The following is a 23,698-nucleotide window of genomic DNA, read 5'->3' as shown; positions in this document are numbered from 1 at the left end:
CCGAACAACAACACACACTCACACACCAACATCTAACCCGGATACATTCTCAACAGAAAAAATGGACGAGGTTGATCGTCAGTTCGACAGAGCTTTCAACGCTGCTGCGGAACTCTACCGACAGGACAAATACGAGCAATGCATTGAAGCATTACGCGAGTTGCTTGCGGACCCGGCCATGCCTCGTTACCACCACATCAGATGCCTTACTTTGCTTGGCGGTACTTTGGGCGACTGGAAGGAATCATACAGCTGCTGGGTAAAAGCCGAGACCATTTGGCGTATCACAAAACGATGGCATTGCGACGATGAAGATACTGAGGTGAAGGAGGCGCTAGATGACCTTCAAGATGGCTTGAATGAGCTGAGGTAGGTTCATTTTGTTGTACAAAAGACATACACTAATTGAATATGTCAAGGCGAGCTTTAGTGGACGACAAAGACGGATGCCACGAGAGCATGCAAGACGGGGATGCTGAGGCAGACGTACTTAATACGCTAGCAGCACACGACGCTGGCGTAGAGGAAGATCGAGCAATTGCGGAGGCAGAAGGAGAGACGTGGTCAGACGAGGAGATGAGCGACGAGGAGATGAGCGACGAGGATGAGTTGGGTGATGAAGACGAGATGAGCGATGCGGAAGAGAGCGAAGAACCCAACATCAAAAAGGAGGGAATGGAGGGTCGAGAGTCAAATGAAACTGGTGAAGCGGTAAAAGATGAGAAGGTATGTCTGGCAACTACCGCTGCTGTTGGACTCGAACTAACATCACGACAGGTTCTACCCTACCGCCCTCCCCACAAGCGCAACCCCAATACTGGCAAGAACAAGGACATAATGTCTGAGCCATCGTGGCGGCGTAAAGGCTGAGTAAGGGTGTTATCAGCTATCTTGGAGATGAACTTGAAAGTTCGTTGCTTGGACTCTGTGTATAGGATGGAATGGAAGGGATTTTGCGAACGCCACGTGTGTCGAACAATGGTAGATTGCAAATGGCACCGAGCAGAGTGTAAGTCGCTCTGTCGTGGTGAGAAACTGTGTAGCAGAGCTCAATACCGTGATACCCAGATGTGAGATCCTATGTCTGTGTGATGTCTCTTGATGGTGCTGGCTTATCTAATCACCCACTCTTATGCTAATCGAGCGTTAGCGCTACTCCTTAGGACCGGCAGCTCTCACCGACCTCATGAGCTGTCCATCGATGGCAGTGACCACAATAGCACAATCGCTTATTTGTATCTTCGATTCACCAGTCACTATAGTTCAGTAACTTTCTGCGGAATGAGAGATCTCGTGCATCATCACATCCCTACTGCGACCACCGCCTACACACTTTAACACAAGCATCTCACGAGCGGACTACCTACTCTCGAAATCGCCAACACACGCACGACCGCACACTGCCTCTACAAGCGCCGAAATGGCTGGCAACTCGACGCCTGCTAGTGCTCGAGTCCCAGAGAAGAAGTACAAGTAAGGAATGAACACATTGCGTATGCGAGGCATGACTGACAACTGTAGATGCCAGTATTGCAGCCGAGCTTTCAGTAGGAGTGAGCATCGCAGCCGTCATGAACGTTCCCGTAAGTGCACTGTTCTGTCGCGGGACATGTTTTGAGGTGGGGTAGCTGTTTACTGCTGCGGGACACCGCGTGGTGGTCGCGCTGCGGGGATCTCACAGCCACGCTGTTGCGAAATGCCCCTCAACACTTGCAATTTCGCGACGAGCCTCGACATCTTGGACGCGCTGACACATCATCAGATACAAAGGAGAGACCATTTTGTTGCACCAAATGTCGCAGTACATTTGTACGCCGTGATTTGCTGCTGCGACATGACCGCACCGTTCACGCAAAGGACGGTGGGTGTCGCCTCTTTCCAGCGAGCAAAAGCGCCGGACGAACAACAAGCAGGCCGCTGACCCAGGCCCTTCGAAGCCAGCTGCAATCCTCGACGCACCAGCCCACCTCGAAGAACATGAAGAAGACATGGTCGATGCTGACATCGAGGCCGCCGCCATGCTAATGACCGACTTCCACAACCGCGCCATGGCGAGCCAGGAGCCCGAGATGGTACCAAACCACTCCGAATCCATCATCTCGCCCACAGGCCCATCAATGATGGAGCCCGTCGTGCCTTACACTGCGCCGGGGCAGAACATGCTGCCGCAGATGCCCTGGAGAGACTCGATGGTGCCGCAGACGCTGAGAGCAAGTCGCCCTCAGCCTTCACTCGCGGAAGCGCACTGAACTCGCACCCGCACCAGCTCCCCCCACTGATGGAGCGCACAATGTCGGGCAACGACACCCTGGCTCCTACATTCCCCTCTATGGATGGTGGCAACGGCCTAGGAACCCCTGGCGCACTCTCGCCGTACCCATCAATGCTGGGTCCTGTCTCGCCCGTCGACTACCGCAAGTCGCCTGGTCCCAGCCAGGCTCTGACCATGACGCGCGCTCCCCAGCTGGAGTCGGAAGACCAATGCGCAAGGATCTACGAGAACATCAAGCAGTATGATAGCGAGAATGCGCTCCTCGAGACCTTCCACCTGCCCAGCCTGAACACGCTGAACCGCCTGCTCAAGACGTACTTCGACCTGTTCCACCACCATCTGCCCTTCCTGCACCCAGCGACGTTCAACCCGACCGAGGTGTCTGCGCCCCTTCTTCTCGCAGTGCTTTCGATTGGTGCCCTGTACATCTTCGACCAAGACCAGGCCTTACATGCTGCACATTGGATCCAAGGTTCTTGTCAACCAGTTTCTGCAGAACAAGGAGAACTTTAGCTCGCGCAAGTGCCCGCTGTGGACCATGCAGAGCACCCTGCTCAACATGATATTCTCCAGCTGGAGCGGCGACCCCAAGGGTCTCGAGTGGGCCTGCTCGATCAAGAGTTTACTTGCCAATATGGTTGCTGGAAACCGCTACGAGCTCAAGATCCGTACAGAAGCTCGCGAGGGCGCGCAACCAACCCATCAGGAATGGGTCGTCGACGAGCAGTGCCGACGAACATACTATGCAGTGTACATCTTCTTCGGACTCTTGACTTTGACCTACAACCACACCCCGGCCATGGGTTTCAACGAGTTTGATACATTGGAATTGCCATCATCCGAATCGCTCTGGACTATGGAAGTTTCCGACGACGAGGCCTGGCGCGAGAGCGTTGAGCAGTCGAAGATTATTACCCTTCCGCCAAGCCCATGACAACTTGTTCCAAGGCGAGACTGCTCGTTACAGCGCCTTTGCAACGCGCGTAATGATCAACGCGCTCTTCCTCGAGGTCTGGTATCACAAGCGCAGCCCAGAAGCTCTGCAAGATGTGGTCACCGAGTACAAGCTTCGTCTGGCTCTGGAGACCTGGGAGAAGTCGCTCGAGCTATGCGAGCCCGAGACTGTGGTCGTTCAGTTGAGCGCCCCACATAAGGGTCACCCTCTGATCTTCAACGCCATGGCGCTCTACCGCAACACTCGCGCCCGCCTTGTAGTCGACTTGAAGTCCATCCAGGAAGCACTCCGCTACCACGATTCGTACGAAGTTGCTGCGGCTATGACGAACGCCCGCGATAAGGTCCAGCGATCGCAAGAGATGATCAAGGTCATCCAGGAGTGCTTCGACTGCATCGAGGTTGCAGCAGTACAAGGTATCCGCTGGGTCGCCCGCACTTCAGCTACAAATTGGAGCATCGAGCACCCGCTCACTGGCATGGATCTTATGGTCATTCTTACCTTATGGCTCTACCGCCTCGAGCACGACGAAGAACCTGCTACCGAGGAAGAGCTGGCTATGTACAACAAGCTCCGTAACCTGTTTGACGATGACTCTGTTGACGTCTATGGCGCAAAATTGAGCTCCACTGTTGCCCGACTTTGGGGCAGCATGATCGACGAGGTTGTTGTTTGGGGGTATGTTCACCATTCTATTGTCAACCTAATGAACTTAATACTAACCTCAGCCAGTATCACTAAGCTCATGGGCGAAGCCTTCAAGCTACACTCGCAAGCCCTCGTTGGCTACGAAGACGCCATGTCGTCTCGATCCGGATCTGCTTCACCATCAATGGCCACTGGTGGTGTGCAAGCACTGGAAATGCAGATGGTTTACTAGGAGTAACCGCTGCTACCCATCTCCTACAATGTCTTTTCTTGATCTCCTTCTCAGTTTGTGGATTATATCTGTCTGCCTACTAGTCAAGGGTGTATGACTTGGTGTCTGGTCTCTGCATTACGGCGCATCCGGCGGTATTTTCTCAATCTCTTCCCTGTTTCTATCATGCATCTCCAAGATCGGGGTGAAACGGCGCATTTCGGGGTTCAGTCTGGTCCAGTACATCCACCGAGCTCGGGCTCCTTTTCTGTTTTGTTGCTTGCAGCTTAATACCTCTTTTCCTCTTCATACCCGCTCGCTGCTTTTCCTGGATGGCTGGCCCCTCGCGCGCATCTCGGTCCTGCCGGACTGCTAATACCTTCCCCATGTCTGTTTCTTCTTTCCTATGTATTGTATGGGATGGGATGGGACTGCATATACCATAGTTTCTGCTTTTACTTTTGGACGGCAGTTGGTAGTTAGATTGATGAAGAGGGTGTAAAAGGCTGCCTCAGTCTTAAAATGAATGTGTATAATCACTTGAAAATGCAGAGTGCCCGAATATTCGTGACGATTTCGTTATGTATGCTACTAGTGATGCGGACATGAGTGGATGAGCTTAAAGAGGACGCTAAAAGTTCGGGTCCGTGCTCGCGAAATTTTGGGCTCGGGAAAAGTTGAACACTGGAGCTCTCGCGCAACAGCTCCCAGCATCTCGCACCTCGAACACCAACCACCACTCAATCCCCCTCTCTCCACACACAAAATGGCGAAAGACATCAAAGAGAAGAAGGAGAAGAAGGAGAAGCGCTCCGAGGTCGACGGCGTAAAGAAGTCGAAGAAGGACAAGAAGGAAAAAAAGTCGGCCGACGTCGATACCGAAATGCTCGAAGCGGAGCTCGAGAAAGCGCCTGAGGTCTCGCAAGTTACCATTGTAGACGGCGAGGAGGTCGAGGGCGCGCTGGTGCCGTTTGCGTTCCCGCTGAGCGACGACGCGAAGGAAGTGAAGAAGATTCTGAAGACGGTCAAGAAATGTAGGTCCTTAAGCATACCTAGCCCTGCCCATACTACCTACCCCTACTCCGCTTTTCTCTACTTCAGTATGAAAAGATACTCTTGCTAACGCAAACCCTCTCAGCCGCCAAATCCAAAACCCTCCGCCGCGGCGTAAAAGAAGTCGTCAAAGCGCTGCGCAAATCAAGCACCGCGCACTCCACAGACCCCTCCGCCATCGTCGTCATCGCCGCTGATATCTCGCCCATGGACGTCATCTCCCACATCCCCGTGCTGTGCGAGGACCACGGCGTGCCGTACATCTACATCAAGAGCCGCGCGCAGCTGGGCGAGGCGAGCGCGACCAAGCGCCCGACCAGCGTCGTCATGGTGAGCAAGGACAAGAGCGGGAAGGGAGGCGAAGTGGACGAGGAGTTTGTGGAGGCGTTTGGCGAGCTGAAGAAGCTGGTCGGCAAGGCGAGTAAGACTGTGAGGAAGTAGAGGATTGCGCATACCATGTGAGGATGGATGTTGTGGCATCTTGAGGGATCTTGTATTGTGTCAAAAGGGATGAGGAGTCTGGCGTTGCGCACCGTGACATGCAATGATGCGCTGGGTTTAACTTGTTTTCTATATGAGGGTCTACATGCATTCTGTACCCTGAGAATCGATCCTGATAAAATGTTCACATCCTCATCCACTTCACTTTCATATCGGTGCGCCCCGTTTGTCGTAATCATGAGTGACACTTGCATCAAGCACGGCATGGCGATCCCACAAGTGTGAAGCAAGATTATTGGATTACAAGAGCTAGGTACGATAAAGCAATGAAAAGGGTATTGATTGCATCCTGACATGCCATACTTTTGAACAAGAGAAAATTGCATTCAATGCAACGCTAACGCCAACGACTACAAGAAAGCGACGGGCAAGTCGCAATACAAGACTATCACCTCCTACTGCTCTTAGTTCCGTTACGGCTGGGTCGCGTATCCTGACGCGGGATACCCATCTCCTCGTCCTGCGGTCGTCGTCCAGAGTATGCTTGCTGCGGCGGGCGCACATCCTCGCGCTCATCTGCAAAGTTATTGCGGCGCTCGTCCAGCTCATCATCAAAGTCGACATACACCGACGCAGGACGGGGACGGCGCTCGCGGGGCAACTGTGAATCGCGAGCCTTCTGCTCTTGAGGCTTGAAGACCTTGTCGAGATGTTCTTCCAGCAGACGCACATTCTTGCCATTGCACTTGACAGCAGCGTCGGCGAGATCGCCAATGAAAGGAACGAGGCCGACGATGAAATCGATAGCGAGGTTGACCAACATCATGAGCAGGACGGAGTTGGGCAGGCCGCATTCAATCTTGCGCATGTGCAGAATCAGGTTGAGTGCGAGTAGGGCATCGGCTGCGTCACCAATGGCTGGGACGAGGCCAATGACGGAGGACCAGCCGAAGCGCATGCCGAAGAAGGTGAAGAGCGCATAGTCGAGGCGGTAGGCTGTCTTGCGGGCTTTTGCCAGGACATTGGCTTCTTGGGGCGGGATGTAGGATGCGATTTCCTTCTTGACTTTCTTGGTCTTGCCCTTCTTGGTAGGATGCGGGATCTCGTCGTAGTATGGGTCCTGGAAGAGTCAGTGGCAGTCACACGAGTGCAGTGAATGTGGTACGTACATATGGACCTCCTACGCCTTTGGATCTGTACTTCTCCATTTCCTTTCCCATCACCTTCTTCATCGCGTACTTAGCGACGAGCTGCGTCATGGTTGCGGTGGTTGCTGGTAGCCGGTATGTGATGTGGACGGCGTAAGAATAGGTTTGGATATATTATGTGAAGTGACCTCAAAGAAGACCTTATATGGAATTCCTCAAAACAAGGGCCACAAAGAGCTGGCGGTGGTGCGCTGCTACAAAGAGAGCAGTGGTGGTGCGATTGGTCGGCGGCTCCTGTCTTCAGAAAATGTGAAACGGGCGCGTCGCTGCTCTATGTATAGCAGACAAGTCCGATGGCGACAATGTGCAGTGCAAGATGTGCAATGGGGTGAACGAGAAATCAAGCAGAATTGAAGGCTTCGGCGACTCTTATGGCATTGTGCTGGCGGTGAGTGACTGGGTCGTCATGCCCTGATTCACAGTGCCTACCCCAGCGCTGGCGCGACAGGAGACGTCATGGCCTGGTGGCTCGATTGGGCTGCACTCGCCACACCTGCACAGCCACAGCCACCACCCGCCAAACCTAGGTGGTATGCGCGAAGCTGTCCACCACCACATGCACTACGCCAACACGACCACCTTTACTTCACGTGCTTTGATATTGTTCCCCATTTTTCGCGTGGCTGTGCACGTTACACCTCACTGATCATCGCCTTCCAGAACACTCGCTACACGACAGCCCACTGCCGGTACTGCGACGCGCCAGTTGTCCGACAACCTCCCCACCACGCTCGCTTCTCGTGCCCGAGGCATGCTCGACACGGGCCAGACGCACATCCACCATGACGAATACAAAGATGTCGCTAGTTGACTGGCTGGACGACCTATGCGTGCGCTTCATCGTCAATCTGCCGAATGAAGAGCTGCAGTCAGTCGAGCGAATATGCTTCCAGATCGAAGAAGCGCAATGGTTCTACGAAGACTTCATCCGCCCGCTGGACCCCAACAACCTGCCCTCGATGCACCTGCGCAAGTTCTCGCAGCTCATGTTCCAGCACTGCCCGCTGTTCTCGGCATACTCGGAAGAGCTGCACCAGCAGGCCTACGAGAACTTTCTCGCGTACAAGACCAGAGTGCCTGTGCGCGGCGCAATCATGCTCAACCAGGATATGACACATGCAGTGCTGGTGAAAGGATGGAAGAAGGGCGCGAAATGGAGTTTTCCTAGGGGGAAGATCAACAAGGAAGAGACCGACTTGGACTGCGCCGTGCGAGAGGTCTGGGAAGAGACTGGATACGACCTGCAAGAAGCCAATTTGGTACTGCCGGACGAAGACATGAAGAAGATCTCCATCGTTATGCGCGAGCAGAGTATGATGCTGTACGTGTTTCGCGGTGTGCCCATGGATACGTACTTCGAACCACGGACGCGAAAGGAAATCTCCAAGATAGATTGGTACAAGTTGACGGACCTGCCCACCCTTCGGAGGAAGAACCAGGCGCAACCGCAAGGTGCTGGACCAGATATGATCAAGGAGAGCAGCTTCTACATGGTAGCGCCGTTTCTCGGACCGCTCAGGGCGTGGATCAAGCAACAACAAAAACTCGACAGGCAGAGGGCACGCAGCGGCGCTCATCTTGCCCCGCCTATTACAGACGACGAGGAGCTACAGGCTGAAGTGCACGCGACAACAGCGGATATGATCGCTTCTTTACCGCCGCAGCAAGATGATAGCTTTGCGAACCTCGTCGCTCGACTGGGCCATCAAGGAAGCGATGCTCTGCCCGAAGTCTCTATGCAATCTCAGGCAGCACAATCTGTGGATCCTGCAGCAGAACTCAAACGCCTGCTCAGTGTAGGCATGGGAATGCAGTCACCGCCTGTAGAGGCTCCTGGCATGACAGCTCAACAGCCACAGGCCAATCCTCTGCTGGCCCTGTTCCAACAAGGCAACAACAATCCATCCAGTCCTCACCATTCTTTGCCGAGAACACCTTTCGACCAGGTCATGTCCGCCCCAGTCCAGCCGAACAGTCCTCATGGACAACATGGTCCTCGACCACCTCAAATGCACAACATGCCGCCACCACCATTCCCGTTCCCACCCCATCAGGGCATGCAGTTCCATGGTCCTCATCCACATTTCGACAATGGCATGCACCCACACCCTCAACAACAGCAACACTTTATGCCGCCACAACACCATCAGAACAACCACATGTATCAATCACCCCCACAAATGCCCTTCCAACAAAGCAATGGTGGACACGCAGTACAGTCTCAGTCTTTCCAAGCTTCACAGTCCCAAACGTTTGGTTCACACGGAGCCGGCCCGGCCGTTCCGCCTGCTTCAAAACTACCTGCACCGAAGCTCACCGCACATACGATGGGTTTGTTGAACTCGTTCAAGATCAGCGACCAACAAGGACCACCTTCAGAGCCTCCCCGGGCTACAGTCCAAGCTCAGACCCCCCAGATGGCACCTCGAGCACAATCGCGCCATGTCTCGCAGTATCAGCCAAACGAGCTGGCATCCCCGCAATTTCAGTCGCCGCCTATTAACATACAGCCAGTGCAGCCGAAGCCAAGATCCGCACAACAGGATGCGTTATTGTCAATGTTTAGAGGCACTCCGCCAATCTCGTCGCCTACGCCGGAGCCTGCTGAGCTGTCTGCGCTGCCTACCACGCCAGCATATGTATCTGCACAACTCTCCCAGAAGTCAGGAAGACCGCAAAATATGACTTTGCTTGACATGTTTGGCAACCAGCCGAAACCCGGGGGCATCACCTCAGCTACTGTACGCGGGCCTGTCAATGCCCCAGATTTCGACACGATGAAGAAGAACACCCTACCTGCCAGTGTCAGTTCCCGTGGGCCATCGCCGGCTACGTTCATGCCTCAACAGATTTTGAAGCGTGAGCAGTCGGTAACCCAAAGTCCTTCAAACATCCAGAACGGCGCCCGAAACGGAGCACCACCGAATGCGATCGAGATCTCAGACCAGCCGCAGACGGCTTTCAAGCCACAGATTCTGAAGCGACCTCAGCAGGGCACCACAGGGATGGTAAATGCACCAACAGCGCATGCACAGGGCCTTCTCAACATGTTAAAAGGACCATCACCACAGCCGCCCGCCGTTCAGCCTGCTTCGCAATCACCTGCATCAGCTGCACCGACTGCACATGCGCAAGGTCTGCTGAGCATGTTCAAAGAAGCATCACCGCAACCACCGGCAGCTCAGCCTGTAATGCCGGTCAGGCAATCGCCAGCACCTACCGCGCAGGCACAGGGCCTGTTGAACATGTTCAAAAGCCCTTCACCCCAACCTCCAGCTGCTCAACCTGCAATGCCGCTAAGGCAGTCGCCAGCACCTACAGCACACGCGCAAGGTCTACTGAACATGTTCAAGGGCCCGTCGCCACAGCCTTCCATGCCTGTTAGACAGTCACCAGCCCCATTAGCAGCACAACAGCCCTTTGACCGTCGAGAGTCCTTCCCCACCGACCAGAAGAACGCTCTGCTCTCCCTCTTCGGCCAATCCTCAACGAAGCCCCAGAGCCCTCGTATTCCTACGCCATTGCAACAGACTCACAGCGCTGTCCCAAGAGGACGAAGCCCTCTGCCACCGACCCCGAAGACGACCACGTCCGGGATCATCAGCCCTGTCAGCCCACTCCCAGAGAAAGGTAGCCAGACCGTCAGCCCCGCAGACTTTGCCTCTCGCAGTAGGATCTCGAGTATCGGCGAGTCTGGAGCGGCGCCAAGTATCGTCATCCCGCCTACTTCACATCCAATCGAGAACACATCGGGTCACGGCAGTACAAGCAGCGTAAGCAGGTCTGGTAATGATGCCAAGAGCCCAGTCGACAAGACGTTTTTGCTAGGATTCTTGGAGGACGTAGCGAGGCGTGGGCGTTAGGGATTGGGAAGCATTGCTTGGCGTTGGAGACATGTCTGGGTGTGTGACTAGGGTGTAGGATTTCATGTAGGTATATTCACACACATTTTAAGTCACAATTTTCTTATCTCCGATTGCCACGTGATGAGCTGGTTACTCGGTCCTGCCCGTTTGCTGCGATGTCCGTGCGACCTACTAGAGCTCTTGCTCTCACTTCGCTATCCGCCCACCGCAGCGATTCTGTTGTGACTTCTAGTAGAATCGTCTCAATCCTTCACAGAATCTCCAGTATTCGAAGAGATTGAAGCGATCTCAAACCCGAGCGCTGCGATCAAGCACTTAGCACGCACGCGACCCTATCCCCTCTGTCGTTTGTTGCCTGTGTTCATCCAAGCTCAGTGTTAGTGCGCCGCCTTGCTCTGCTCTGCCCTTCACTTACTTTCGTCCCGCTAGTATATAGGCGCTAAGCTCCGCCGTCTACTTGACCTCTGCTATTCCACAGACCCCTCGCTCCTCAATTACCACAGTCGGCTTCCAGCACCAGTACGCCACACTCTCGATTGTCTCCCAGAGCTCAATTGCTTACCTGCTGTAGGCTCATCATGAAGCTCATCTCTCTCTTGCTACTCGGCGCCACGGCGCTCGCGGTCGCTGTTCCAGCGCCGTTGGTTGCTTCCAATACCGCCATGGCTGTTTACGCCAGGGATGTCGATGACGCCCCAGGCCCAGATACTCCCTACGCCTTCAAAATCACCGTCCACCCTAGGGATCTCATTTCGATGCCCAGCCTTGGTATGGACGCTCCTGCCACGGACGGCATTTGGGACTACCAGGTCACTTTCACCGAGCACTTCAACGGCAAAATGCTCCACTGCCAGGGAAACATAAGCACCCGCAGCGGAGACTTCGTCATGGACTACGAGGGTGAGGGTAAGTTCATCTGGGTGAAGCTGAATGATTACGACATGCATATCTTCTGGGACTGGAATGAGCACAGTAAGTCTTTGAGTCTACTATCGGTCATTGAATGCTCACCTAGGCAGGGGCATGGTTCAAATTCCGTGAGGCTAAGTGGGCGCTGGATAAGGATAGCGCCTCGGGTAGAAGGGCCGGCTGCGAAGTTAAGAGCAACTGGTCAAGAGATGTCATTTATGAGGGCGCCACAGAGTCTAGGGTATAGTTTATCGGTCTTCTGATAATCGAGTACTGACTGACTTGCCGTAGAGTATCACTTCGGCTTGCTGGATCAGGCTTGTAGAAGGTGAAACCATAGGTACTCAGCATGGCCTTCCAGGCGAGAAGGGAGTCATCACTCGTGATATCAGCTCCAATGCTGCCGCCGAAAGCCAGCGCTACAACTACGCATTCGATATAAGCATCACCGAGTTCTGCGAAGCCTCCGAGGGCACTCCTCTCAAGGCCCGCGCATACTGGCAACCTAGCATTGGCCCCGAGGGTGGTGTCAATATCAGCTTCGACGACGAGGCCACCGTCATGCTCATTGCTATAGGCGGTTTTTACCTGACCGTTGGTTCCTGTAAGTTCTCCTCCACACCTTTCAAAAACCCTGCTAATGTTGCACCTTACCGAAGACGACTTCACGAAGCATCAGCTTGGATTCCACTACAACGGATGCAACTGGAACCAGGACATCATTGGTGTTGGAGAGTGTGGCCTTTGTCACTCTAAGGAGTGGTCGGCTCCTGAACTTGACTGCGCTTCAAATGCTGCTGCCGGTCGGGTATGCTACCTCCACCTACTGAATGTAGAGACATCGCTAACCTAGCGTAGACACACAGCTTGAAGTGTTACTTCAAGGCCCAATTGTAGTGAGTCGCCTAGACCTTATGTCGTACGGCCAGACGTTTCAACATGGACACATCTGGCGGATTTTCAGTCATCTTGAATAGTGACTTGACGGAAGTGCACTGGTAAGAACCCGTGTGGCGTTTCCGTCAGAACAATGTGTAGTGAGTTCGTACGACCATGAAGTACCTTCCAAACTTGGCACAGTCTCAACTTTCAAATATATCCGTGTGATACACAGGCAATGTCGTGAAACTGCTGTCATTCTCGAAGCCATAATCGTAACGACAGACCGCGCAGAGAAAGCATATAGGGTATCTATCTTATCCAATCCCACCTAGTCCCCTCCAAAAGCAAAGCACGCAATCATTACACATCATGACCCACCCAATCTCTGTCGAATCTCCACTCAATCAACAACCACCCCCTTCCCACTCCCCTTCTCCCCACCTACCCTCTCGGCGCCATCAAGCCACACCACCCTGCGCTCGGGCTTGTGTATCCTCACAACCGCGAGGAAATAGTCCTCCAACGGCAGCAAATTCAACAACACACGATTCCCCGTCCACGCGCACCCACACACAATCGCGCCCGCCACGGCATCCAGCACAAAATGATTCGCCGTCGCCACAATCGCGACCAGGATAATCGCCGGATATGCGACCCCCAGTGCCAAACACATCAGCCTTCGCGGCGCCGGCAAACGCACGCGCAAGCTTCTTGTCAAGTGTACAGTGCGACTCCGTCGGTGCTGCGGCGCGAGCGGGATGGTCATGATGGTTAGCCCGATGAGCAGCGAGTAGCCAAAGTGCAGGCTGGGCATCGCGGCGTACTGGTTGCAGAACTTGTTCTGCGTCCACACGCTGCTCTCGTCCTCGGCGCCGTGCACGGTATCCACGAAGCCGTATGAGCGCGCTTGTGCGCCGATTGCGCCGGGGACGGCGGCGTCGGAGAGGAGGCGCGGGGGCATGCAGGGCCAGAGGGTGAAGACAATAAACGCAATAAGATTGCACGTAGCCATAGTTCTGCGTCTGGCGGCGTAGAGTTTTGGGCCGGCGGAGGAAATATCGTCGTTCTTGGGTCGGGTGTGGGTGGGCAGATCGATGCGGGATTGCGTGGTGGTGTAGAAGAAGAGCCAGACGAGGAAGAGGATGGTGCCGGGAATGTGGACGAAGGAGTAGATGCGGTTTGTCCAGTGCATCAGGAAGGGGTGTTGGAGGAACCAGCGCTGGACGTCGAGTTCGAGGAAGATGTGCAGGCGTTGCTCGAGGGCGATGATTTGGAGGGCGTGTCGGCGGGCGACAGTGACGGTGCCTTCGACCATGGTCACGGCGCTGAAGGCTCGACCGAGTTGGTAGACCTGGGGAGATGTTAGTATGGAATTTTCACAGTGAGGTTGAGCTTGAGCTTACCCAGTATATCAAGGCCCAATACCATGCCTCTACCAAGAATGGGAACTTCTTGAGTAATCTACTAAGGAAGTAGTCTTGGAACCGCCTTGTGTTGGGCGACACGACCTCCTTCTGCAAACCCATAATGTTTATATTCCGGACCCGCCATACTGGCTCCTCGTCGATTTGCGAGAGCAGCGTTACGCTCGAGGCAGGGCTTGAGCGACCGGAACCGCTAGACGACGGCGAGGCAGATCGAGGCGAATGTGTATACACTCTTCTGCGGTTGAAGAGGCGATACTCGGTATTCCGGTTGACCCATGTGCCTCCAAACAGCAGGGTGATCACTACCAGTGGTTCTATGAATGCTCCTGCGCCCATGGTAGTCGAGTGTCACGCAGAGAGATACCAAAACTTGTTTGGCAAGAAGGGACGCGTGAGATTCAGCGACTGCGGATACAGGAGGACGAAGAATATTATGTACCCGGATGATAGACGGAGATCAAGTTGCCTGAGGTCTATTAGGTCAGGGTAAGGTGGAACCCGTGTGGCTGCCGATGCGATCCGTTCGGACGTAGTGTACGTTGTAGTTGACAAAGTTACTGCCAGCGCACGTGTGGCTGCTTCTTCACAGATCAAGACACTCAGAGTAGAGTATAAGAGCTCTGGAGGAACAAGAACAGAAGAGAACAAAGCCAGCTGAAGCAGTCAGCCTCTCTGCATCACCTGCCTAATAACCAAGGCGTCAGGTAGCGCCGCATAGATGACCTCAAAATCGGCGGACATAGCGGACGATGTCAACGACTAAAAGAAGAAACAGGCTAGGCATCGCGTCTCGGACGAAGCGGCGAGCGAATGCCATGTGCTGGGTGTGAAGATGCCGGCATTCCGTCTACCTATCCTGGTCGCGTGCTTGTTGTCTAACGCGCCCTGCGTCATTATTCTGACATCAAGACAGGCACAAGTCATACTCTGGCGTCTTGTAGGCGCTTCTCGGTGTCGCAAAATTGCCTAGATCAACCTCGTGGAGAACATCCTCTTCGCGACCAACATCCTCATGCTGTGAATCGCAAAATTCCAGCTGCTCGCGTGCCCTGTACATTCCTCGTCAAAACGTTGGGTGGATGAGGTAGGAAGGCTGATTGTTACTAGCTTCCTTACTAGCTTCCGCCGGCTGCCGTATCAAGATGTCATACCCTAAATGGGATGATCGCCAACTGGCATCTGACGCAGGATTCGGTAGCTTCTTGCCCCGATGCCGATGTACGATGCGCCTCTTCGGCGTCCTGTCGACTTTGTACTACGCTTGAGACACCGTCTCCGAATTGAGACCTACTGTATAATTACTGCTACAGCCTGGCTAGTGAGCTTCTTTGCCTGCACTTCAGCAAGATGTTACAAATGACACAACGGTGGCTGGATAAGCTTATAAATGCTGCCCGCTTATCAATGTCTTACTTGCCAAAAGTGGTTGCTGCTTATATGAAGCGGTCGGTATCTACACTCGGCTCTGGCTGGAAGGCTTGTGTGACAGCTCCTGCAGTTCAGATGCAGAGGGAACGCCAATGAGAGCACCTCCGCTATCGCTTGCCAGTTGGCTTTGTGCTTGGCACAGGCTTACATAGATCGTGCTGGATGCGTTGGACTGGCTTGTGTAGAGACGAGTTTGTAACGCCACGTTATCTCGTGGCGGCGGCGGTAAGCTGACATCGAAGCATACAATAGCGCTTTCAACTATGGCCCATGTCCGAAGCAAAGTTGTGTTCGATAAGAATGGATTGATGAGTTTTTGCATTACTAGCAATCTCACCATACTGCCAACATGTGGTAGTCTGATCTGTCTGATACTACGTAAAATCCGATATTACAGTGAGAGCAACCCCGCTATGCCAAAGACACCAAACTCAAACTGTAATGTAATGCAGGGAACCAGCGCCAGCATTGAAAGCCCAGAGACATATTATCGACGTCCAGAAAATTTTGTACAAACGCCGCCAACGCCTTGCTGAAGGATGTTTCAAGGAAAGTGTGAGACTAGGACTGAGCCCAGAGGAGTATATGGACAAGAAGAATTCAAAGCAGATTGATGTAGGAAATGATGATGGTGCTGTTCGCTGGAATGAGAGAGTAGTGGTGCGGGGGCTGTGGTTTCATCGGCAGGCAACGCCTGTGAAGGGCGCGCTCTCCTGCAGGTCTTCGACTAGGGCGTCGACGTTGCTCAGGTATTTGCCTAGAAGATGTTGCTTCTCCTCTTGTGACCGGGTGTTCTTCTTCGATGCGCCGCCGCCATCGTCACCGTTTGCGCTGCTAGTCCGCCGGTCGAACGCAGCGGCAAGTTTGCTTGGACTCCTCTGCAGACTCGGGGCAGGTGTCTCGGGCATGAGGTAGAAGTACAAGAATTCGAGGAGCTTGACTTTGACGTTTTGTGTTGTCTCTTCGTCCTTGAACAGGCTCGTTACGGTCAGCAATCCATCCATGTGCTCGAATGTTCGAGTATTCTGTGGTGTGGCGAGGAGTGCGGTGACGAGAACGAGGAGCGCTTGCGACTGGATTGCCGGGCAGTTGTACGGGTCGAGGAGATCGAGGATGAGGTTCATGTACACCTCGCGGCCGAAGATGATTCGCGATGGCGAGTGCAGGAGTAAGAGGCCCTGCAGGTTCGAGAGCGATGAGAGGATGAGGATGTCGTTCTGGCCATCTATGTCATGTGTTAGTGCCAATTCGTGGTAGACATCTGTGAAAGTCTCACCTTTGCTGCTCCCCATGCCTAGTAAACGCTCGAGGCAGTCTGCCACTCGTGTTGCGACTACAAACTCAATTAGCTAGAGTTTGGCGATTGCATCCGTGCAACCTTACCATTCCACTCGAACCCCTCCTGCAACCGAAAGAACTCCCTAAAAGCAGGGTCCTCGGACAACTGTCCCAGCTTCTTTGGTGTCGACTCTTGCTGCTCGCCCAGGTTGATGGCCGAGGCGTTCCGTCGGTGGCCTGGCGTGGACTGCTTCGACTTGCTGCCGGAGAGACATATCTGTGCGAGCATGCCCTCGATCTGCCGGAGCCCCTTCCGGATCTTCTGCGTGTCCTTGGACGCAATGTTGTCGAACGCGAGAGACAGTAGCGCCTCCATTGCGAATTGGCCGTGGACGTGTCGCAGAGAGATGGCGGACGTCCAACTGTCACTCCCGATAGATGCGACGGCTATCAAGATGCAGTGGAGACGGGCTGTCTTGGGACGATGCAGAAGCAGGCAAGGGGAAACGGGAAACGGGAGGGCATGCAGCTAATATCTCGAGTGCGGAGTATTTTGGGCGTTGTGGGCCGTGAAATTACGCGTTATGCCTTGTGGAATTGGGTGCGCGCGCTGGTGCCATGACATCGCCAAACAGGCCGCTGTTGCTGTGGAAACGGCGTCGTTCCGGACCCGTGCGCGATGCGCTTGGCAAGGGACTTCCAATGGTACAAGAACAACTCATCGCTCTAGACATCGTCCCCATGTCTGCTCGGACCCTTAACGTGCCTCTGTAAGGCGCCAGGCTGCCTGTAGCAAAGTCGCCTGCATCGTGACGGGCAACGCAAGAATGGTTCCACCGCATTCCTATCGATACGGAGATGAGACGCTACGCTCGCTTTGAACGCCTGCAGGCTGTCAGCAAAGTGATGTCACGACTCCGAGCAAGAATGCGCAAAAGCCAGGGTCGGCGGAAGGAGGGGTAGGGCGCAGAAGAAGTCGCGAATCGCCAATGATAGGTCGTTTGGAAGAGTATCCTCACCGGAACTTGGCACCACCACAGTCGTTCACCTCACGATGCGCTTCCCGACCTTAGGCTTCCAGATTATCGCCAAAACTGTCCCGAGTGTGGCTCAGCATCGGCTTCGAGTGACTATGTCCCCCCGGTGAAAGTCTTCGCTCTGGTACATGGTACGCTACCGAAGTCCTTCAGCCTGGCGCCATACCTGCATACCTGAGGCCAATTCACGCGTCCCTACAAATCGTGGTCCAGTCGCCTTTTGAGCTTGTCATGTTGTGTATCTCTATTTCTGATACCCCTGCTCGCAATTTGGCCAACGCACTGAATGCGTTCACCATCTCAACTCATAGGTCGCACATCGAGACTACCTCAACTAGCCTGGCATACGGTCAACAATGACCCAAACAGCTCCAAGACACCCAGCAGGGGGTGACTGGTACCATCGTACGTGGGTCTCAACCCGAGTACCAGCGATCCTTACTTATCAAATATACAATATCAGTTCTCGTCCCAGTTGGCATCATAAGATTCGCTCTCTTTGCGCCTCTGGGAATCTACTGGGCTTCCAGTACGAACCACTGGAACCTCGTTCACGCTCATGACCAACTCCAGACTTATGATCCGAAGATTGCAAGCGGGGCACATCTTGCCTCAGAATGGAGCACTTTTGCCTTTTTCTGGAATATTGCAGTGTGGCTCCCATCTTTCTGGTTTCCTCCACCACTGAATCTGCCTTTTACGGCTGTCGATCTTGTCATAACCATCTATGTCTCGTGGGCCACAAGCTATCAGACGCAATATGTTCCACACATCGAGACATCTTGCGCTAAAGCTGCTTACATTCGACCAGCAGGTGCAAATGAAAGCTTCTTTGAGGCTGCTGGCAGGCTCAATGGCACAGCGACTACGGGAGGCAATATGTGCAAGAGCTTCGTGCAAGAGTGGCAGTACGGTGTCGCCATCTCGTGAGTGTTATCGTAACGTGAACACAAGCCAGTCCCAGCTGACGAATGCTGTTTAGATTCTTCTACGCGCTGATTGTTCTCTTCGGTCTTATGGCTTTCTTTGGCGCTTTGAGGGACACAAGACGACAAGGCAAGACAACAATCGATATGTTGATGGCACTATGCAAGTCTGCTCTGAATTGTCTTACGGCAATACCAAGAGGTATCGCAACTCTCTTGCTCCTGTTGCTGTGGTTCTTTCCGCAATGTATTTTCAGATGCCTGCCAATCTCTCTCAAGGCAAAAGTCCGATTTGGCCGACGGTATGCGCTGAAGTCCGTATGGGGCCTTGAACAAAAAGCCGAATTAGAAGTGACTGAGCTCAAGGACATGTACAAGCAGAACCAGAGAAAGCAACTGCCACGTTACAAGGGTGGACCTGGAGAAGCGTGCCCGCTGTCAGACTTTCTAGGTGTATACGACATGCTGATGGCCGTCACCGAGGACATGCACTACCTCGATGTCATGACACTCAGTCGCGTTTCAAAAAGCGTTCGAGAGGTAGTCCTGCCTGCGCACGACTTCGATCGACGTATCAGGACGTTCCGAAGATACACATGTCCAGGAAAAGAGAAGATGGAATGCTGGATATGCGACAAGCAAATCTGCACCGTAAGTCTATTCCCCCAAAGCAACCTATCAAGGTTTTGATCGCTCAATCACCAACCAGGACTGTCAACATCGACCCCAAATCCCACAAACCACCCTCCTCCACCACTCCCAAAACTGCCTGCCATCCTGCACCAAGTGCTTCCAAGCCCTCGTCGTCAGCCGCTACCAACCGCACCGCCAACGCCCCCCACACTGTAGATGCGCCCCTATAACCGCGCATCCGAACCCCTTCCTCCGCCTCATACACACCTCCAAGTTCTACAAATCGTCGCAGGACAAGATCCCCAAGGTCGAGCGTGCTGTGTGTCGAGACTGCAATGTACACAGCGTGGAGGAATTGCTGGCGATCAGGGAAAAGAGTACGAAGCTGGAGTTGAAGCGTGGCGTGCATCACTGTGGAGAGAAGTGGACGAAGTGCGGGCGGTGTAAGGATGAGTTGGGCACAGGGCCGAGATGGTGGGTTTGTGGGACACCGGCCTGTGGGAAGGAGTGTAGGAGTGTGGTGCATAAGGGGTGGGGGAGGGCGAAAGAGAGTGAGAGGACTGTTAGTGAAGATGTTGTTTAGCGTGACAGTAGTTCACGATGGCAGAATGCACTGACACAAAGTCACGATGATGACCTCCAAAGTATTTAATACCTGGACTGGTGATTATCATTAAACTCTACTATACTACAGCATTCTACAACAGCGCAGCAACTACCGCTACACCCAGCGCACCCAACGCAGCCCCGACCTTTCCTGCTCCACCAGTAAACTCTCCCGCTGGCGGGCCCGTCGCACTCGGCATCGTCCCATTCCCTCCCACTGTCCCATTAACCTGTACAAAATTCGCACAAGTAAGCCTCGTAGTATTCATCGAATGCAGAACGAACCCCAACCCTGCGAAAGAAAACGGCGACCCAGTCTCCGTCGTCAAGTACTTCTCCACAAACGCCGTCTCAAAGCTTCCCGCGGCCATGATCTTCCCGCCATGCTTGCCCGCCAGATCGCCCGCCTGACACGTCTCAGGCGCCGCAGCGTCGCACATGATTAATTCGCCGCGATTCGTCGGGTCCAGGTGGCCCAGTGTCGCTGTGCAGTTACCGTCCGCGGGCACGGGCAACGCGTGGATGTGCCAGTTGAACGGGCCGTACTTGGCTTGCTCGGGAAGATTCTGCAGCTTGACGGTAAAGCGCACGCCTGACGGGGAACCTACGCCCTCGATGTATCCGCTCACAGTGGTGCCGACGAGGTCGTTGAACATGGAGGGAGGCATGGTGGCGCGGTAGGTGGATGCTGGCATGGAGGTTTGTGCGGTCGCGGTGCCGTTCAGGCCGATGTAGCCGGGCTGTGGGGGTAGGGGCATTATGATTGCGCCTTGGAGGGTTTGAGTGCCGTTGAAGGGCGTGGGGAGGGTGGGTGCTACGCCGGATTTGGTGGCGTTGAGAAGGACGGGGGGTGGAGGAGGTGCTTCGTGGACTTGGGCGACTTGGGCGGCGGCGAGGGGCAGGAGCCCGAGGAGCATTGAAGAGTGCATCTTGAGAATTTGTGTATGTTGGACAATTTGAAAGTGCCCTCCGTTGAGCGAGTTTGTCTAGCGAGGGTAGACGTTCTTTATGTACCAGCGTACGATTGTATCGCTTACATCCTTCTGTGTCTTTCATCCAATAGTCCTGCCTCCTTTTACAGTGACATCAGCATTTGTTCCCGAGAGGCTTTCAATATCGCTTGTTCTAACGACACAGCCCCGGTATCTCAGCCCATGGCAAGGCCAAACCGCCCGTTCCAATCACGCCCACAAAGTTGGCGCGTATGTCACTGGGCGCGGATGAGACATACCGTTAGCAAAACCACGTCGACGGCAACGCGCGATTAGCGAGATGGGTCCGGGTATATTCTAGTATGGGGTACTCCGTGCCTTACAGATTCTTACATCAGAGACAGGGGTAGTAGCCATTCAGAGAAGTTGGTGGATGCGGACGTGACGACAAGACTTCATCGTTGCGGGGTGCTAAGCGAGGAATAGCGTCCGCGGACACGGCAGCGCGAGAGCTTGACACGTCGAATGGCTCGATTAGGGGAATTGTAATCGAATGGTAGTTGTGGCGTCGACTGGGCTCATGGCTTGTGCCTCAGAGTGATGTCCATGTTTTGTTGCGTGCCGGTATCCGTCAGCCTGAATGTGGCAATGACTTGATGCCATTGCATAGCAACATCGTTCCGCCATTTTCGCCAATTTGTCATGACCATAAGTAACGTAGCCGAGCGGTGCAAGCGTTCCCTCGAATCATCTTTGAATGCGTCTTGTTTGTGATGCAAAGGTCGTTGACATGGAATATTGGTGGAGTTTTGATGTCAGCGGCGTTCGGAAGCAGTCTATACATTGCGTGCGAGACCACAGTCTGTCTTTGAAGTATGACCAGGTAGAAGAAAGATTCCGGGTCATTACAGGCTCGTAGGTTCTCAAGGACAAGTTGTCGTCCGCATTCCAAGCCCCGACTTTCGCGCCATTGTCCAGCCCATGATCAGCTCATGAAGCCTTGCCATCAAACTCTTCAACACACCCTGGCTATCCTTTCTTGTATATTTTCATATGTTGTTTTGAGTTCCGTGCGTCATCGTCCGAAGATTGTCGGCTTATGAACGCACTCAAATTGCTCCCATGGCGAGGTAAAATGATGAGAAGAACATGCAGTGGTTGCAATAATTCCAATCAAAGTTGTAGTTGCGCAACAAGCAGTTTATGTATCCACCAACGGGCCGCTCCTTCTTATCCGATGAAGGTGTGAGCACATTTGAGGTCGATTGCCGAGAGGGGACCCGCATAACATTCTATTTCCATGCTAGCGGTCTGCCCATTTCTTCGCATCATTAGTCGCATTTCATTCTCCAGATAGAAATTCGAGACAGATAGATCTCTGTATCTCAAAAGTGTTTTGACCACATCGATTTGCGGTGGGCCAATTCGCCATGAGCTGGTTTCTCAGCTCTAAAGCTAAGAATGTGCAGCCAGCTTCCCTAGATGTTCTCTTTCAAGTCTGTTTTACTCGGTGACCTTTGCTGTGTCTTCAGCCCTTTGGCAGATACAATGGCCTTAGATCTCCCCTAGGAAGGTTTTCTGCACTCAGAACGTCTCCGATGATAGCATCAGCTAACTCAGCGGGTAATTTTCCTATTCCTGACATGCGTACAGTTCTCCATATTTCGTAAAGTCTGGAACTATGTTGTAGAAAACCTTGTGTCTGATCAAAATAACTCTTCGTCAGGCTTTTGGCGGCCGCACGGTTGTCGATCTGGTGTTTCGCCATGTTTTGTACATCCAGTTCGACCCAAGAGGGCAAACGGCTCTTAGCATCGGCGAGAGTAAGCAGAATAGGTGCGATAGCCTGATCCCATGGAGAGCCAGCTTGGCGATTTTCCCAACGGTCAAGGCAGATGCGTAGCAGCGCATCGTCCAACATCCAGTAAATACTGCCACGTTGGCTGTGCAAGAATCGCTCAAATCCAAGCCTCTCGGATCTCAGAATGAAGACACTGTAGTCCACAATCGAACGAGCGGCTTCGCCCCACCCGGCAGGGTTGCATTTTATGGTTATGTTTACTAGATCCTGTACGGTGGCAGTGAACACTTTTGTTCGCTGGAAAAGTCGACGATAGATCTGGGGTACATCTGATAGACCTTCATCGTCGCACAAGAATTCGAGGTTGATCTGCGGGAGGTCCGGAGCGTGCCTACAAAAGCTGTGATCGAACTGCACGCAGTGTCGACACGTTCCCCGCCCATTTCCTTGGGGCAGTGGCAGTTCCGGCGGAAATGGCCCTTGGTCCATCTTTCGGATGAGAAAGCCAGCGTGGATGGTGAAGATGAGGGTAGATGTCGGTGCTGTTTGTTGAGGTGGGGTGAACACTGAAGCCATGGCGCATTAGCGCTAGCGGGTCCACGTCGTGACCCACAGCTGCTAGACGGTAGCAGAACCTCATATCTTCTGCGCACACAAATATCGAGGTCCGTGGACATGAAATTCAGAAATCAGAATGCCGCCATGCGCGCTGAGGTGACGGTCATCTCCAGGCCGACAGCTACATTAAAGAAAGATATCTCTGATCTCGAGTCAGAGTGCCGCCGTTACTGGTGTGACTGATTGGACGAGATTCCTGACTATGTTCACCGATATAATTCATGGCTTTTGAATATTCTTGTACATACGTATAGCGTCGGGACATGCGATGCGGTAGACACTTGCCCAGGCCGGGTCCGAGATTCTTGTGAATTTTTTATCTTGTTTCGGAACCTTAAAGGATGCAAGTCATAGGACCGTATTTGTTAGTGACGAAGTCTGAATGTACACTGACTAACCATGTCGTATTGTGAATCGAGTGCAAATTGCAACCGTGGCACTTCGATACATGGCTTCAGGTTTATGCTCACTATCGAAATTTGTTACCAGTCTTTTTGCACTTCTGATGGGTATAAAGCCTGACTTGCCCGCTCCTTTCTCCATCAATATCAGACTCGCTTAAGAATT

At 53.5% G+C, this 23,698-nt stretch overlaps 11 protein-coding genes across 11 annotated transcripts; 6 read left to right on the top strand and 5 right to left on the bottom strand.

Moving 5' to 3' along the window:
* Window positions 1-61: 61 nt before the first annotated feature.
* Window positions 62-870, top strand: SNOG_10303 (hypothetical protein; the record flags this gene model as incomplete). The annotated part of the gene is made up of 3 exons (XM_001800528.1): window positions 62-353; window positions 431-726; window positions 778-870. 3 exons carry the CDS (start codon window positions 62-64, stop codon window positions 868-870), a joined length of 681 nt encoding a protein of 226 aa, XP_001800580.1.
* Window positions 871-1,696: 826 nt separating this feature from the next.
* On the top strand, window positions 1,697-4,107 carry SNOG_10302 (hypothetical protein; the record flags this gene model as incomplete). Its single annotated transcript, XM_001800527.1, has 6 exons — window positions 1,697-1,809; window positions 1,883-2,142; window positions 2,172-2,694; window positions 2,717-3,154; window positions 3,240-3,905; window positions 3,960-4,107. 6 exons carry the CDS (start codon window positions 1,697-1,699, stop codon window positions 4,105-4,107), a joined length of 2,148 nt encoding a protein of 715 aa, XP_001800579.1.
* Window positions 4,108-4,841: 734 nt separating this feature from the next.
* Window positions 4,842-5,767, top strand: SNOG_10299 (hypothetical protein). The gene is made up of 2 exons (XM_001800526.1): window positions 4,842-5,120; window positions 5,225-5,767. The coding sequence occupies exons 1-2, from the start codon at window positions 4,853-4,855 to the stop codon at window positions 5,578-5,580; spliced, it is 624 nt and encodes a 207-aa protein (XP_001800578.1). The 5' UTR covers window positions 4,842-4,852; the 3' UTR covers window positions 5,581-5,767.
* Window positions 5,768-5,860: 93 nt separating this feature from the next.
* On the bottom strand, window positions 5,861-7,090 carry SNOG_10298 (hypothetical protein). The gene is made up of 2 exons (XM_001800525.1): window positions 6,750-7,090; window positions 5,861-6,700 (listed from the first exon to the last, which is right to left on the bottom strand). The coding sequence occupies exons 1-2, from the start codon at window positions 6,837-6,839 to the stop codon at window positions 6,029-6,031; spliced, it is 762 nt and encodes a 253-aa protein (XP_001800577.1). The 5' UTR covers window positions 6,840-7,090; the 3' UTR covers window positions 5,861-6,028.
* A 480-nt stretch (window positions 7,091-7,570) lies between these two features.
* SNOG_10297 (hypothetical protein) lies at window positions 7,571-10,651 on the top strand (the record flags this gene model as incomplete). Its single annotated transcript, XM_001800524.1, has 1 exon — window positions 7,571-10,651. The coding sequence occupies one exon, from the start codon at window positions 7,571-7,573 to the stop codon at window positions 10,649-10,651; it is 3,081 nt and encodes a 1,026-aa protein (XP_001800576.1).
* Window positions 10,652-11,232: 581 nt separating this feature from the next.
* On the top strand, window positions 11,233-12,460 carry SNOG_10296 (hypothetical protein; the record flags this gene model as incomplete). The annotated part of the gene is made up of 5 exons (XM_001800523.1): window positions 11,233-11,626; window positions 11,674-11,804; window positions 11,855-12,167; window positions 12,223-12,371; window positions 12,422-12,460. 5 exons carry the CDS (start codon window positions 11,233-11,235, stop codon window positions 12,458-12,460), a joined length of 1,026 nt encoding a protein of 341 aa, XP_001800575.1.
* A 385-nt stretch (window positions 12,461-12,845) lies between these two features.
* On the bottom strand, window positions 12,846-13,971 carry SNOG_10295 (hypothetical protein; the record flags this gene model as incomplete). The annotated part of the gene is made up of 2 exons (XM_001800522.1): window positions 12,846-13,796; window positions 13,849-13,971. 2 exons carry the CDS (start codon window positions 13,969-13,971, stop codon window positions 12,846-12,848), a joined length of 1,074 nt encoding a protein of 357 aa, XP_001800574.1.
* Window positions 13,972-15,977: 2,006 nt separating this feature from the next.
* On the bottom strand, window positions 15,978-16,954 carry SNOG_10294 (hypothetical protein; the record flags this gene model as incomplete). The annotated part of the gene is made up of 3 exons (XM_001800521.1): window positions 15,978-16,525; window positions 16,577-16,633; window positions 16,684-16,954. The coding sequence occupies 3 exons, from the start codon at window positions 16,952-16,954 to the stop codon at window positions 15,978-15,980; spliced, it is 876 nt and encodes a 291-aa protein (XP_001800573.1).
* Window positions 16,955-17,971: 1,017 nt separating this feature from the next.
* On the top strand, window positions 17,972-19,404 carry SNOG_10293 (hypothetical protein; the record flags this gene model as incomplete). Its single annotated transcript, XM_001800520.1, has 4 exons — window positions 17,972-18,020; window positions 18,079-18,541; window positions 18,598-19,192; window positions 19,213-19,404. The coding sequence occupies 4 exons, from the start codon at window positions 17,972-17,974 to the stop codon at window positions 19,402-19,404; spliced, it is 1,299 nt and encodes a 432-aa protein (XP_001800572.1).
* Window positions 19,405-19,872: 468 nt separating this feature from the next.
* SNOG_10292 (hypothetical protein) lies at window positions 19,873-20,709 on the bottom strand (the record flags this gene model as incomplete). The annotated part of the gene is made up of 1 exon (XM_001800519.1): window positions 19,873-20,709. One exon carries the CDS (start codon window positions 20,707-20,709, stop codon window positions 19,873-19,875), a length of 837 nt encoding a protein of 278 aa, XP_001800571.1.
* A 1,531-nt stretch (window positions 20,710-22,240) lies between these two features.
* On the bottom strand, window positions 22,241-23,089 carry SNOG_10291 (hypothetical protein; the record flags this gene model as incomplete). Its single annotated transcript, XM_001800518.1, has 2 exons — window positions 22,241-22,350; window positions 22,408-23,089. 2 exons carry the CDS (start codon window positions 23,087-23,089, stop codon window positions 22,241-22,243), a joined length of 792 nt encoding a protein of 263 aa, XP_001800570.1.
* Between the last annotated feature and the right edge of the window lie 609 nt (window positions 23,090-23,698).

Source organism: Parastagonospora nodorum, assembly GCF_000146915.1.
Source record: "Parastagonospora nodorum SN15 chromosome Unknown scaffold_16, whole genome shotgun sequence".
NCBI classification, from domain to species: domain Eukaryota; kingdom Fungi; phylum Ascomycota; class Dothideomycetes; order Pleosporales; family Phaeosphaeriaceae; genus Parastagonospora; species Parastagonospora nodorum.
Note: the sequence above shows the minus strand (reverse complement) of the source record. Positions and strands in the feature narration are given on the sequence as shown.